The 16,094-nt window shown below is 36.1% G+C and overlaps 1 protein-coding gene across 3 annotated transcripts; it reads left to right on the top strand.

Annotated features, from left to right (window-relative positions):
- Window positions 1-816: 816 nt before the first annotated feature.
- On the top strand, window positions 817-15,731 carry LOC109022022 (probable LRR receptor-like serine/threonine-protein kinase At5g10290). 3 transcript variants are annotated; one of them, XM_019004796.2, is made up of 12 exons: window positions 817-983; window positions 2,114-2,255; window positions 3,796-3,928; window positions 4,095-4,166; window positions 5,137-5,280; window positions 5,374-5,445; window positions 5,577-5,642; window positions 6,645-6,715; window positions 6,820-6,963; window positions 8,249-8,590; window positions 13,516-13,910; window positions 15,090-15,731. In XM_019004796.2, the coding sequence occupies exons 2-12, from the start codon at window positions 2,177-2,179 to the stop codon at window positions 15,402-15,404; spliced, it is 1,833 nt and encodes a 610-aa protein (XP_018860341.2). In that variant the 5' UTR covers window positions 817-983; window positions 2,114-2,176; the 3' UTR covers window positions 15,405-15,731. The 3 variants fall into 3 exon arrangements, with proteins under 3 accessions (XP_018860341.2, XP_035546706.1, XP_035546722.1); XM_035690813.1 differs by lacking the exon at window positions 817-983 and adding an exon at window positions 1,350-1,371; XM_035690829.1 differs by lacking the exon at window positions 817-983 and adding an exon at window positions 1,673-1,694.
- The last annotated feature ends 363 nt before the right edge of the window (window positions 15,732-16,094 follow it).

Here is a 16,094-nt window from a genome sequence, read left to right as displayed (position 1 = left end):
AAATTTTAAAACAGAGGTATACCAATTTAATTATAAAAAATGTCTAAACTCTGATCGAATCACACCAATTACGTCCCTATACAGTATATATTCTCACTACAGAAAGAGGAACTGAATCTACGAATAGAAAAAAAATATTTATAGTCGTGAAGCATGTAATCGTCGTAAAATTATTTTAAAAAAATAAATGAAATATGATATTTATATAAAAAAAATATTTTTTTAATAATAAATTTTATTTTTTTTAAAACGATTATACGATAATTACATAATACATCATTATAAGTAGAATTAGTCTTAAGAAAAACATAAAGGAAGCGAGAAGTATATTTTTTTTTAAAGAGTCGATGTCACATGTATAAGAATAATCCCTTTTTATATTTATTAAAAAAATCACATTTATAGTGGAGGAGTACCACGAACAATTTATCTAAAAAACAAACATCCCAAAAAAAATTTCCAAATCACGCGCGAGAAAATGAGAAACACTAATCAATGAATGTCTATGGTGGACAAGAGCAGACAGTGACAGAGTGGACCCTTCAGTAACCCAGTGACTACTTTTATCTACGGACTCTGTTACATTTACAGCGAGTCAAACTTCTTCCACAAATATATTTTTTTATTCATTATATATATATATATATATGTATAGCAATGTTAAGTGCAGTTTCTAAATAGATAAGACAAGTTTAAATAATTTTATTTTTAAAATTTTTAACAATTATAAAATTATTTTTCTTAAAATAATATTTTATCTTTTTTAATAAATAAAATTTCTCTTGTATATATTACAAGGTCCTAAAAAATCAAAACCAAACAACCTTCTCTTCCGGATTCGCTGTAACTCCAAAAGGCTTCTCTCTCGGAGCAGCTCATCTCATCCAGCTAAGCTTACTTCAAATAGTAATCCAAACCAAAGGAAACAGATCAGAAAGTTTGATTCAATTCTTTACGTTCACCTATTTGATTCCTCCCAACAGGTGTTTCTTCTTCTTCGTTGACGTTTTATTGTTAATTTCTCGTATTCTTCTCTCTTCTCAACTCAAGTGATTTTGACTCTCCGTTATTCAATTTTCCTTTTCCTTTTTACTTTGACGTTTCTATACGCTTTAGTTGTGAAGAAACTGTAGGAAATAGAAATGAAGATCTCAGGAAAGACTAGTGGATAAACAAATAGTCGTTGTGAATGAGGCGATTAAGTACTCTAGTTTGACTTAATTTCTTTCATCTTCACTGATTTTTTTTAGGTTGTCGATTATCGACTTGATTTGAGCTAGTTTGCGTTTCAGTTGGAATTCATGTTTTTTTTTTTTCCTTTGCAGTCTTAATTAAATGGTATTGAAGATTTTGTGGGATTGAAAGATCATGGTCAGATTGATTTAAACATTGCTAATTGTTTCTTATCCTTCTCTGCTTTTATATATTTTTCTTTGCGTAGACAGGAAGTTCTAATAATTTGAGGGCCCGTTTTGAGTATTTTTGGGGATGGAGGGGTTAATCAAGTCAACGTCAAAAGCCTATTAACTATTTAGTTGAAAGTGGAAACCATATATAAAGCGGAATATTCTGTTTAAAGTTCTTTCCATGTTAAAATTTGACGAAATAGCTCCCTTATGGTGACTTATGCTACAGAACTCTCGCTGATTGTAATTCAAAATGGAAGATTGGAGTTATGGTTGAGGTCACACTTGGTATGGTGTCTTAGCTCAAGAAGTTAGCTTTTATTGCATTGTCGCATATGTATATCTAAAACCTTGACACTTTAAGACTCACAAGGAGATTGGATGAATGACAAGAGGGTACCGGGATGGGATATATATCCCCCTTTAACTTTCAGTCTGTCAGTTTACTTCATCATCAATGCGTGTTCAGGATTGTGGTATAATTCTTCTGCTGTTACACACCAGCAGAAGACTACTCTCACACTGACACAGAGTCGTAGAGAGACACATCCTATTGGCCCTGACAAGCATAAGCATACAAGTTTCTTTTGATTTTCTCCTTGCGAAAAATATCAATTGCTGTAGTCTGCCTTAACTTAGGATATATTACGCACGGGGTTTATCTTGAATCTAAAAGTTTACAATTCAATGATGGGATGTCTTTGCAGCGATGGGCTCTCATTCACGTGTTCATTGATGATAGCATCTCACTGGGTGGGTAAAAGAAATTGATGTCATTGAAAATGGAGTTTGTTTTCACTGTTTTGATATTGGCTTGCTTGCAGTCTTTTGCACTGCCTGATTCTCAAGGTATGGTAATGTGACCTGCCCGGCCGTATTAGTTTATTTATTTATCTATGCTGTACATGTGTGCCAAGTTTATCTACTGTTTTCAGTTTCAGCCGTAGCTATGTAATGATGGAAAAGAGCTAAGTTAAACGGTTAATGCTGTAGATCTCAACAAAGGTGTTGAATTGCAAGTCCAACACAATTAGAATCAGTGTTGTACACTTTTTGTACATGGCTAGCCATCCTTTCATCTATTTTAATGAACTTATTGAAATGGAAAACAAATGTAAACTGATGGTTTGTATCTCTTTCTGTATCTCATACATTTGCCATTGAATTGCTTTCTAGTTCTGGGCTTGTTGCAAATATAAAACAAATAACAAAATATTATATCTTTTTAGGTTGAGAAGCTGAGTTATTCTTTTTCTTTAAGAAGTTAATGGAAAGGTTGACTCATATATGGATAATTATAGTATTCTTGCAGCAAGTGCACTTTGATATAGGAAACAGTTATTGAACTAGAGTGACTGAGAGGTACTCAACATCAATCTTAGGTGAAAGTTCACAGTCAATCAGATTACACGTTTTACTAGCCTGATATGCCAGGAAGTTTTTGTACAGTTAGAAACCTTTCAACTTTTTTTTGAATCCTGTTATTGATGAGTAAGATCATGATTTATTCAATGGTGCAACCTAAAATCATTGGCAGTCAAAGCTGAAGATTACTGAAGGCAGGATTTGTAGCATTTATCCATTGGATTGTTTTTTGATTTGTTACGAACCTGATTGAGCATGTCTTTTAGATCTGATGCAATTTTAACTATCCCCCAAAATAAAATAAAATAAAATCCTTTTTCTCTTCCTGTCCATCTGAAATTCGAGAAAGATGATTCTGAGGGTTGGGGGGGTGTACTTAGAGTATCTGAGTATCTGCTATCCTTTTGAAACCTCAACCATTGCCAATTAAATCTCAAGCCTAGTGAAGGCATGTTATGCATCATTCAATTTTTACTTATAAGAAAAAAATGCATCATTCAATTTCCTATCCATGTGCAATTCTTCAAATACGATTCTGAGGCTTAGTGGGGTGTAATGAGGGTACCTATTCTCTGTTCCAAACGTAAACCACTGGCAATTAAAGCTGAAGAATAGTGAAGATACGATATGCATTATTGATCCTTGGCATGCTACTTATCTTATTTGGAACCTGATCAAGTATGCCTTTTGAATGCTGATAAAATAATGACTATTTTCTTTATGTAAAACATAAACTAAAATGACTAATTATGACGCATACACAGCATGCTGTTTTTAACTCTAATATGACAGATTCTCCACTTTCCCCCCATCCCCAACAATAATAAAAAAAAAAAAAAAAAAATCCTTTTCTCCTTTTCATGGCGAAGTTCAGTTCTAGAAAAGAAGATTGCAAGGGTTAGTGGGACTTAATGAGGATATCCTTTTTTGTTTCCCTTCATTTGATATTTTATGTTTTTCTGAAGTATTGCATGTTAACGTATTAGCTTGATTAGGTGGTGAGTATTCCTGTGTTCTATTTCAGGTGATGCCCTGATTGCATTGAAGACTTCATTGAATGCTGCAAATGATCAGCTCGTTAATTGGAACCCCGATCAAGTTAACCCTTGCACTTGGGCCAATGTTCGGTGCGATGCCAATAATATTGTTCGGCACGTGTAAGATACAATTTAATGTAGCCCTCCTTTTATTAATCATATTACCCTTGGTGATATTGTTGCCAATAAATCATAACTTCCTTGATTCGCAAATGGTTATATTCTCTACTTGCATATTTTTCCAACTTTTCTCTGGCCCATGCTTATATGTATTGTTTCTTTGCAGAACATTGTTAGCAATGGGATTTACTGGAACCTTGTCCCCAAAAGTAGGAACTTTAAAATCTCTCTTTTCTCTGTAAGTATGAAAAACATTAGTGCTGCCAGTGTTGATTCTATAAAACTGGGATTTGAGACAAAAAAAAAAAAAGAGGCTATAAAGCAAAGAATTGAGAAAATAAGTAAAACATCCCGTGTAAAATTCTTTAACCACACTATTAATGGCTACTGTATGCCACTCAATCTTAATTTTTAAATAATATTTTTGATATATTCAACAAGAATAGCAAAAAAGGCAGCAATAATGTTGTTTTCTTCATTATTCTTGTAGGCTAAAACTTAGAATTCCAAAAAGGTAAAAAATAAGACATTAATATAAAAAATGAAAAAATAGGAACTTGGCATTGCACGATTGTACTTGATTGGAAAACCAAACCATTAATCTGATAAATTGAGATGATTTGGCTAAAGGTAAAGTGATTTATGAATTCAGGTAATCTAGATATTAAATCAAAGCATTAGGGTGCCGTCTTTCTCTTTCTTGGAACTTTAAATGAAAATTGATGGAGTTGAATTTTTTTGTTTTTTGCAAGTTTGCAAATATCCAATCATTCCCTACTTTGTGTCAAAACTAGGTGCTTTAGATATGCCATCCCGCTGCTTGCTCATTAGATGTTTTAGATATTCTCTAATACCTTACTTATATATGTAAAAAATATATGCACTAATACCTTAAAAGAGGTTTTAAGAGAGAAAATAACCATTACACTTGGGATGAAATTTTTGTCATGCCAGCAGCTATAGAGTTTCAATTCTATAGAATTGTGCATAAAAGTGGTAGAAGTTGTTGTCATAATGACATCATCTTTGTTGACAACATTTTTCAATGGTCATGGCCTTGAATTGGAAACATGGATGTTTGAATTCTTGCATGCTGGAGATCTCATTTAGAGCTTTATGGTAATAATATTCTCAATCCATTGACATATATGTAAGCAATATGCTTTTAAGTGCTACCATAATGTGTCTCTGTTTTATTCATCATGCAGTCAGTTGCCAGGAAATCACATAACTGGTGAGATACCCAAAGAGTTTGGAAATCTTATCAGTTTGGAAAGTTTGGATTTGACAAATAATAATTTAACTGGTGAAATACCATCTTCTCTTGGAAATCTTAAAGCGCTTCAGTTCTTGTAAGTGATTCCTGCACTGTCAGTTATCAAGATGAGTGTATGCATCTTTGATAATATTTACCTAACACTATGTTGTTTTGATTTTGAATGCAGGACTTTGAGTCAAAACAAGCTCAATGGGACTATTCCTGAGTCACTTTCAAGTCTTCCAAAATTAATCATTCTGTATGTGATATCTTGCACAATGTGGAAATGATGAAAAATTCAAATTGTTACCTGTTTAGTTTATACTCTAAAGTTTAATTTGTCTCTGAGGTTTTTATCACTTGATGACACGGTTGAAACTCTTTTTGCAGTCAGCTTGATTCAAATGATCTCAGTGGTCAGATTCCTGAGCATTTATTCAAAATTTCAAAGCACAAGTATGAACAACATTAATTGTTTTGCGTATGTATATCTAAAGTATTGTTGAAGAAGATTTCTAGGATTTGGATCCTCTCAGGTTCATCTGTGGAAAATTTCATCTGACTTGATTTACTATTATTTATATTAGAGAAATGATATTTGAAGTCGTAGAGTGCGCAAGTGCCGTGCAATTATTTTGAAAAAAGTGAGTAAATACGGGACCTACATGAAAAAATTAATTTTTTAATAGTGGACCCCACTCTTTTTCAAAACAATTGTGCGGCGCTTGTATACTCCACGATTGTATGTAGCATTACTCTTTATATTATCAATCCCAAATGGGGATGATGTGCATCAATGAACCCAAGTGAAGAATTCTTTCTATATCCATTACAAGACACCAATGAAGTTAGACTGTGTTCTTTCACAATCTTTTTATTTCTCAGGCTCCACCCTTCACAATCTTCGTTTCATAATTTAATGTTCTTAATGAAATTAATCGCTCCATAGTCAACAGTAAGAAATTTTGTTAATTAAGAAAGGAACCCAAGAAAGAACAGAAATTATCCAAGCTCCTCAAAGGCATCAGTGTCAAGTATGCATAAATTTTCATTGTGCTATTTGAGAAGCTGCAATTTCCATGGGGAGAGAGAGAGATGAGCCACCACGATCTCAAATCTGTTCACCTTGCTGTCCATTGTGAAGTTCACAGAATAGGAATGAGTTTGGGTCATTGAATGTTTGGGTTAGAATTGGAATTGCACAATAAAGGGCAGTTTGATCTAGTCTGTCCATGGCTGCAGAAGCTGAAGGTATTTTGTACTTGGGTACTCCGAATGTTTTTCCTCTTCCTGGGTCTGATTGATATGCACAATATATGTGGAATCAGATAATACATTTGTTTTTAAATTATGGTATATATATCATCATTGTTATTATTATCATTATCATTATTATCATTATTATTGTTATGATTCATATTTACTTTTAACGACACACCTGGTTCTTGCTTGTTTCAGCTTTACAGGAAACAATTTGAATTGTGGTATAAAAGCCTCTCTTTCATGTGCATCTGAAAATGGAGATTCAGGTTGTTGGATCTGATTCATAATGTTGAGAAAGTTTTCTGAAGTACAATGGTGCAGATAATCTTTTGTTTTACTAGCTTAGTGCCAAGATTTTCCCTATTGACAGGTGGTTCAAATAAGCCAAATATTGGAGTCATACTTGGAATTGTTGGAGGATTTGCTGTTATTCTTCTTCTTGGTGTTGTTCTGTTTATTTTGTGTAAGGGTAGACACAAAGACTACAAGCGCGAAGTTTTTGTGGATGTTGCAGGTTTGTTGTCCCCTTTACCCATTGAACTGATTAAGTGGCCTGCGATGATTTTTTTAAATTAAATTGTTAATGGTGATTGTTTTTGTCCCGTTTTACCCAGGATTAATATAAATAATAGACGACATTATGGTCCTCACCTTACAATAATTTCATCTTCAATGTGAAGCCATTAGGTCAAGCCTTCTATTAAATTTAAAATATCAGTGCAGAATTCTTAAGAACTCACTTGAAATTAGCCAAGTTTTTAAATTGGTTTATTGATATTTCATTTTTTTCTAATAGAAAGTATCTTTCAACTAGGATGATCATTTTTTTTAATGATATTTCAAATTCTCTTGGGTGCAAACAATTTTTATGAGCCATCGGACGGGGAATTTGCCCTTGAATTCCCGAGTTGCACTTGCGGAAAATTCATTGCCAAGGGCCTATGCATCCTTGGGATTAGTCAAGACTTTGTCTTCGGATCCCTAGTGCCAATAAAAAAATAATTTTTTTTAACTTTATTTTACCTTTAGAAAAACAAATTTTTTACGGTACTAAAAACTGGATCAACATTGATTAAGTTGAATGAAAAAAGATTGCATGAAACAGAATTATTTGTACAACCTAATTTACTGATTTCTCTTTGTACAATATTGTTTTTATGGATATTGAAATTACATGCTGTGGCGAAGCACATTGTGTTTATTGTTGCATATGTTTGTGAAAAACATGGGTATGGAGGCAGACATCACATAATTTATCTTTGGGATAACCTTTTTGAAATCCAGTTCGAAGAAGTCTACAATCCTTTTTGAATGTTGTAGGCTGGATTAGATTGGTATAGAATATTGAACAGCGGTATTCTATACCAATGTCATGTAACATCTATGATATATGTATATAATTATTTTTTTAAGTAATGATATATGTATATAATTAACCTGTTCTATGGTTAAATTAATTTTTTTAACATTTTGTTTTCGTCCTTTTTTGTGATAAACTACTGAAACTAATGAAAAGCTTATTTTACATCAACACACACACAAAATTGATCAGCTATGAAACTTGGATTTGGAAAACTAAATTATAGAGATAACTTCTTTTCGCCTTTTTTTTTTTCCATCAAGTTCCTCTGTTTATTTTTTCATCAACGTGTTTTGTTCTGTGGCATGCTTTTGTTTTTCATAGTCCTTGGGTACTTATTCTCAAATTGATAGAATTGGTATTTGATGTAAAACTTAACATAGGAGTCTGCCTATGAAAGTTTTGATCTAATATTTTGACTTGTGCACTCACTGCCCAGGTGAAGTTGATCGAAGAATTGCATTTGGTCAATTAAAAAGATTTTCATGGAGGGAATTGCAGCTTGCTACAGACAACTTCAGTGATAAAAATGTTTTAGGACAGGGAGGTTTCGGAAAAGTTTATAAAGGGGTGCTTGCTGATAACACAAAAGTGGCGGTGAAACGGTTAACTGACTATGAGAGTCCTGGGGGAGATCAAGCTTTCCAACGGGAAGTTGAGATGATAAGTGTTGCTGTTCATAGGAATCTTTTACGGCTGATTGGATTTTGCACAACTAATAGAGAACGCCTTTTAGTCTATCCCTTTATGCAGAATTTGAGTGTTGCCTCTTGTCTTCGAGGTATCAATTCTTTAAGTCATGTATGTAAATAGGACCTGTTGATTATTTAATGCACAAGCATCGATGCATGTACACACCCACATAGGACCTGTTGGATACTACATTTGCAGTTGTATACACAATCACCACACAGAATATCTAAAACTATGTTCTGGCTTGTTTTTGTTGGTGGGACTTAGCACAGGAAAATATCACTGAGGCTGTTAAAATGCCTGAAGTTGAAGTACATGCTTCTACATGAGTGGTGACTTAAAAGAGAGAATCCTTAGTTTAAGGTTGATCTATAGGTTATGAGAAATAAAGAATTAAAAAACGGAAGAAAGGAAATTGGGACCCAACCTGTACGGAGAATTAGAGAAGGAGGTGATCCATGGCCTTCCACCGGCGGGAGTCTGGAATCCTCATTGAAAAAGGCTCCGACCTTGTCGCGAAAGGCCAAGGAACACTCAACGGTGGCCCAGAGGGTGACAACGACGGTGGAGGAACCGTCGACATCAAGCTCCGAAAGAGATCTAGTTGTCTCCTTACCACCAAGTGCTGGATCTCCGGCATATCTTAGCTAGAAAACGCTGACAAATAGCAGGGATGAAGTAACTCTTCTGGCGGAGGCTCTACAACAGACACTGGAGGGGCGAGATGCTTACTCCGACGATTTTTCCCTCCCTGGAAGCGATGAGGGAGTTGTTGAACCTTCACATATGCTTGTGTCGAGCCTCTCTGAATGGGAATGTGGGAATATCTTCACGGAGGAGGAAATGGGGATGCCGATGGGCTTGCAGTGGGCTACTAGAGATGAGGAGCCCATACTGCTTAACTGTTTGTTACCAACCCAGTCTAGTTTTTTTGATTGGGTTCTACACAAGGTGAAGGAAATTCAATATTGTGTGGGGGATTTTAGGAACAATTGATGACTTTGCTCACTGCCATTGAAGTGGGTCATAATTAGCTCAAAAAATCTAAGTCCAAAAAATAGAGGGAGCTAAAGAGACTAACGTGGTTTCTTAATTGTGAGGGCAATTCTAGTCGAGAAAGATCCAAAGGGAAAGGGCTAGCTTCTTCTTTATGAAGTCTAAAATTGTTTCTTGGAATGTCTGATGGCTCAACAAGGCCAATAAGCGTCTTAGTATAAAAAATTTGCTTCGTGAGTGGATGGTGGACATAGTATGTTTACAAGAAACTAAGTTGAAATCTATTACAAGAAGAATTGTTCAAAGTATCTGGAGCTGTTTGTATGTGGCTTTAGGAGGTGTTCTAGTGATGTCGGATAGAAAGGTGGGGGAGAAAATAGAGGAATTCATAGGGGAGTTCACAATGGCATGTTGCTTTAGGAGTGTGGAAGATAACTTCTTGTGGGCTTTTGCTGGTATCTACGGGCCGAATTTGGACAGCACTAGAAAGTTTTTATGGGAAGAATTAGTTGAAGTTCATAGCTGGTGGGACCTTCCATGGTGCATAGGTGAAGATTTTAATGTTACAAGATTTCCAAGTGAACGTTTAGGAGAAAACATGTTGCAACTAGCAATGTTAGAATTCTCGGAGTGTATTTTCTTTCGACTTGAGTTTGGTGGACATTCCTCTCATGGGGGAAACATTCACGTGATCCAATAATCAGACATGGTCTAGATTGGATAGATTTTGTCTCATCGAAATGAGAAATTCATTATCCAGACGTATGTCAAAAGAGGCTGCCTTGTCCTTGTTCGGATCATTTTTCTATATTGACGGATTGTGGTGGTATCCAAGAAGGGCGTTGTTACTTTAAGTTCAAAAATATGTGGCCGAAAACTGAGGTTTTGTGGATAGGGTTAGGCAATGGTGATCCTCATACTAGATTCATGGCACCCCTAGCTTTGTCTTTGCAGGTAAATTGAAGGCTTTAAAAAATGATTTAAAGCTTTGGAACTTTCTCTCTTTTGGTGACATAGGTGAAAGGAAGAAATTCACATTGGTGGAGCTATAGGAGTTATAGAGGATACAGGAGGGCTGGGTTCTTCTCTCAAAAGAGTTATCTTGGAAGGCAGAGTTGGTATCAGAATTAGAGAGGGTTATGTTATTAGAAAAAATTTATTGGCGCCAAAAATCAAGTGCTTTGAGTTAGTTTTTTGAACATTTGCTTACCAAGCAAGAGGGGTGGCGGCCAAAGCAGAATGGACTAGGTTTTGAGTCAATTGAGCCACATAATGTCTCTTGGTTGGAGAGGCCTTCCGAGGAGTCAGAGGTTCATGGAATGGTGAGGAAAATGGTAAAAGACAAAACACTAGGTCCAGATGGTTTTTCTATGAGATTCTTCCAATCATGTTGGGATGTGGTGAAGGAGGATCTAATGAAGGTGTTCCAAGAACTGTTCTATGTTGGAAAATTTGAGAAAAGCCTTAATGCCACTTTTCTTGTACTGATTCTAAGAAGATCGGGGCATCAGAGGTTTAGCATTTTTGGCCCATTACTCTTGTGAATGGTTTATTTAAGATTATTTCTAAGGTGCTTGCAAATCGCCTATGGGGGACCCCAAAATGCATTTGTAAGGGGCAGGCAAATTTTGGACTCGGTTCTCATCACCAATGAATGCATAGATAGTAGACTAAAATCTATCAATACAGATATCCTATGCAAGTTGGATATGGAGAAGACATATGATCATGCTAATTGGGACTTTCGGCTTTACCTACTTGGGAGGTGTGGTTTTGGGGAGAGATGGTGTTCGTGGATCAAATGATGTATATCAATGGCGAAATTTTCAGTTTTGGTGAATGGTAGCCCAGTTGGTTTCTTCAACTGCTTCTAAGGCCTAAGACAAGGAGATCCGTTGTCCCCACTCCTCTTCGTTATTACTATGGAGGCACTTAAGCTGAATAATCTTGGCTTTGATTATTAATGATTTCGTGATTGAATTCTCGGTTGGTGACCCCAATATGGGTATTCTTAACATTTCTCATTTGTTGTTTGGATATGATATACTAATAATTTGTGAGACAGACCAAAACCAAATTCGGGCACTGAGGGCATTGCTACTCTGTTTTGAAGTGGTAGGTTTGAAAGTGAACTTTGACAAATCAAAGTTGGTGCTAGTTGGCAATGTTCGTAACATCCAGTACTTGGCTAACACTCTTGGATGTAAGGTCTTCTCTCTTCCTATGAATTACCTTGGTCTTCTGTTGGGGGCTGCATCAAGGGTTAAACCAATCTGGGATATAGCGATCGAGAAGATAGAATGTAGATTGGTAGGTTGGAAGAGACTGTACTTATCGAAATGTGGTAGGATCACCTTAATCAAGAGTACCTTGTCTAATTTACCAACGTAATTCCCATCTCTATTCCCAATTCTAGCAAGTGTGGCAACCCAGATTGAGAAATTTCATTGTGATTTCCTATGGAATGGCATGGGAGATGAATTCAAATTCCATCTAGTCAGTTGGGATAAGGTATGCTCCCCAATCTCATTTGGTGGTTTGGGAATTAGAAATCTAAAGATTTTCAATCGGGCCTTACTTGGAAAATGGTTGTGGCAATATAATATGGAACTAGAAGTCCTATGGAAGTCGGTGATTGACTGCAAATATGGATGTGTGTTGCGGCGGCGCCCCTCGGGGGCACTAGAGAGGTAAATGGAGCTTATGAGGTAGGAGTCTGGAAGCACATTAGACGAGGGTGAGGGGTTTTTACTCATCACACTAGACTCGTGCTAGGAGATGGCTCTAGAATAAAATTCTTGAGCGACTTTTGGTGTGGGAATAATGCCCTAAAAGAATCATTCCCTTCAGTTTTCCGTGTTGCAAGTGAGAAAGAAGCTTCAGTGGCTGATCTTATGGTGATATATGGGGATCAAGTCCAATGGAACATCAACTTCAACAGAGTGGCCCAAGATTGAAAAGTTGGCAGCTTTGAGGAGTTTTTTAGTCTCTTGTATTCCATGACTTTGAGTTCTCAAGGTGTTGACTTGCTGTGGTGGGTACCCGCATGTATAGGCATATTCTTAGTTCGCTATTTCTATAAGTGTTTCACACAGTTGTAGAACATTCAGTTTCCATGGAGAAGAATTTGGCAAAACAAGGCACCTCCTAAAGCGGCATTTTTTGCTTGAACAACTTCTTTGGATAAGGTTTTGACGATGGATAACTTACGGAAACGCAAGGTGATCATAGTAGATTGGTGCTGCATGTGTAAGAAAACTGGTAAGCTATGGATCATCTCTTACTGCATTGTGAGCTTGCTAGAGCGTTATGGGATGAAGTTTTTTGCAGATTAGACTTAGCTTGGGTTATGCCCGTCTCAGTGGCAAAATTGTTGGCCAGCTGGACAAATCTAGGAGATATCCCACAAATCAAAGCCATGTGAGGATGGTTCCTATCTGTATTTTGTGGTGCTTGTGGCAAGAGCGAAATGATTGAACTTAGATCTCTTTTTATTAAAACTCTATTATTTCTATGGGCCATTGCTGTAGATTTTAATGGCCTCGATGTTCATGACTTTCTTGTATCCTTTGTTTCTTCCTAGATAGGTGTTACCTCTTGTATACCATCTTGTGTATTTGGGCTATGCCTATTCTTATTAATACAATCGTTTACTTATAAAAAAAAAAGAATTAAAAAAACAAGAAGTATTGATTAGATTGACAATGACTAATTCCTTTTAAAACTCTTTGATTTTATATTATTGGTGATATATTCTGCTTAGAAGTGTCCCGGGACTAAGCCCCCCACCCCCCGGGCCGCACTCACTGGGCTCTTGTATTGAAGGGTTGACTTGTTAGGTGGTGCTGCAATGGAAATTACTGTTCTTTTCATATACACGTAGTGGAATGAAAATGGAAAGATATTTACGTTGGGAAAGGGGAATAGGGTTCTCTATACTTGCATTGTCCATAGTATGATTACCAACCAAGCTGCGCCTTTCTGATGATATCATACTGACTTTTAGCATTGATGCAGAAGTTAAACCTGGGGGACCCATTTTGGATTGGCCTACAAGAAAACGAGTTGCTTTAGGGACAGCTCGTGGTCTAGAGTACCTTCATGAGCATTGCAATCCTAAAATTATTCACCGGGATGTTAAGGCTGCAAATGTGTTACTTGATGAAGACTTTGAAGCAGTTGTTGGTGATTTTGGCCTTGCAAAGTTGGTTGATGTTAGAAAAACTAATGTGACTACTCAAGTTCGTGGGACAATGGGCCACATAGCACCTGAATACTTGTCCACTGGGAAGTCTTCAGAAAGAACTGATGTTTTTGGTTATGGAATAATGCTTTTAGAGCTTGTGACAGGTCAAAGGGCAATTGACTTTTCGCGCTTGGAGGAAGAAGATGATGTTTTATTGCTTGATCATGTAAGATAACCTCGTTATGATAATTTCTTGGTATTGTGTGCATATCTCTTACACTCGTATCATATTATTGCACACATGGCTGATTTTAATTATGTTATAAGTATTACGTGCTGCATAATCTTTATACAGCTGGAGCAAACACATTAAGGTTATTTTTCTTGACTGATTTATGCATTATAACCTGCTTTCTGAAAGAGACCTGCAAAAATCATTTGTGCCCTCACTTGCCATTAAGGATTCTCGATCTTCTATATCTCTGTGCTTAAACTTCTATGCATCAACATTTAATTTGTGGTTAGAAACATCCCATCCAATGTAATATTTAATTTTGAAAGCTTGAAACTTTGCTCTTATGAGGTGCGCCATCATCTCTCATCTCCCAAGTTTTGGAAGCTTAAAGGTCTACATCCTTATTTGTCTAAGAAGTCTAAAATGCATGAGAGGATTGTGAGGACCATTAGCTGGACGATTATTTTTTTCGTTCAAGCATGAACTGTTTTTATATCTACTTAGAGATTGCTTTGCACAACTTTCTTTATATTTAATTACCGAACATGTAGAAAATTTTATGTAAATTAGTTTATATTTGATATTTTGACCAAGTTCAATCTTGAACTCAACTAATTACTTTCGGAAGTTTAAAGTTCTGGACTCAACTTCTCTGTACCAGCTACTTCCTTTTTTTCCTTACTTTCTCCATTTTGATAATTGGAAGAGGAAGCTATCTATTTCTGAAATCTGAGGAACACCTAAAGGGTTGCGTCTACACCTTTCTCTCTCTTTTCATATATTATAAGTAGATATATGTTACCTTTCATTAAATAGTTTTATTTGTGTGCGGGTTTGCAGCTAGTTTACTTAATTGTGAATGTACTTTACAATTACGTTGGAGTTCTCCTTAAAATAATATACATAACGAAGATTATAAAGATGAAATGCTTCCTTTTTATTTGAAACATTTAATATTTCCACAATTCCTTAGTTGTATTGGGAGAATTGCAGCTTACTCAAGCTGGGAGTTCACTTGCTTACTGTCAATTTGTGATTTCTACGATGGAGTATTACCCACTTTTGATAAGGCTCCAGATGAGCATACATATTTAGTTGTGGCTCATCCCTTTTACTTTGGATGATTTACTTCCGCTAATTAATGAAATTTGTATCTCTCTCCTTGTGAAGGTCAAGAAGCTGGAAAGGGAGAAGAAACTTGATGCTATTGTAGATCCCAACCTAAGTAAAAATTACGACATTCAAGAGGTGGAAATGATGATTAAAGTTGCATTGCTTTGTACCCAGTCATCACCAGAGGACCGCCCTGCAATGTCAGAGGTGGTACGGATGCTGGAAGGTGAGGGGCTAGCTGAGAGGTGGGAAGAATGGCAGCATATTGAGGTTACTCGTAGGCAAGAGTATGAGAGATTACAAAGAAGATTTGACTGGGGAGAAGACTCTGTTTATAACCAAGATGCTATTGAATTGTCTGGTGGAAGATGAGGTATCGAATAACTCTGCACCCAATCCTTGTTTAGATTATAGGCATGTACGATCCTTTTTGGTTGGTTAGCTCAGAGATTTATTTGATATGCCTAATTTTTATACCCAATTGAAAAAATTCGATTGGGTATAATTGAATTCAATTGGCTCAGTGAAATTTGAACTCGATATGTTGCTGGGCCTGGTTTAAGCTCCTCCTCCTCCTCCTTCTTCTTGTGTTTATATGTATTTTGTAATTTTCTTGTGTGTTAATTTGATCTGATGAAGTATTATATACACAACTTTGCCTTTCATAATATGAAAACTTTCTCCATGTTGGGTTCTGAATGCGTTGCTACAAGTCTGATTTAAGTTGTGTCCACTAGAAATATGACAGTGCATTGAATGAAATAGTTATATTTCCCTTCACCTGCGATTGGATTGTTTCACTATGAACTTTCCGTTTGTCTCACTCACTGCTTGAATTCGCCATGGCCCGATGTATTGTACTGTGTTCTCCGCATCTCAACGATCCCTCTCGTCGAGGTCGATGGTGCAGTTGAATACAGTTGTTGCCTGCCATTGCTAGCTAGATCTTTTATTGACATAGCTTCACCCCGACACTAATCGTAATTTGTGTTGTATTCTTTTGATTTCAATCAAAACCAGCATTGATCAGTATATGTGATCTGAACCTTCCTCTTGAAGACT

The sequence above is a fragment of the Juglans regia genome, chromosome 1, assembly GCF_001411555.2.
Source record: "Juglans regia cultivar Chandler chromosome 1, Walnut 2.0, whole genome shotgun sequence".
Taxonomy (NCBI): Eukaryota; Viridiplantae; Streptophyta; class Magnoliopsida; order Fagales; family Juglandaceae; genus Juglans; species Juglans regia.
This window is presented reverse-complemented; position numbering and strand designations above follow the sequence as displayed.

What these genes read in the sequence shown, in the direction of transcription:
- LOC109022022 (XM_019004796.2), top strand. Translation starts at nt 2,177, where the DNA reads ATGTCATTGAAAATGGAGTTTGTTTTCACTGTTTTGATATTGGCTTGC. An exon ending in TTAAAATCTCTCTTTTCTCT is followed by an intron (nt 4,167 to 5,136) that starts GTAAGTATGAAA and finishes TTCATCATGCAG; the next exon opens with TCAGTTGCCAGGAAATCACA. An exon ending in TGTTGCCTCTTGTCTTCGAG is followed by an intron (nt 8,591 to 13,515) that starts GTATCAATTCTT and finishes GCATTGATGCAG; the next exon opens with AAGTTAAACCTGGGGGACCC.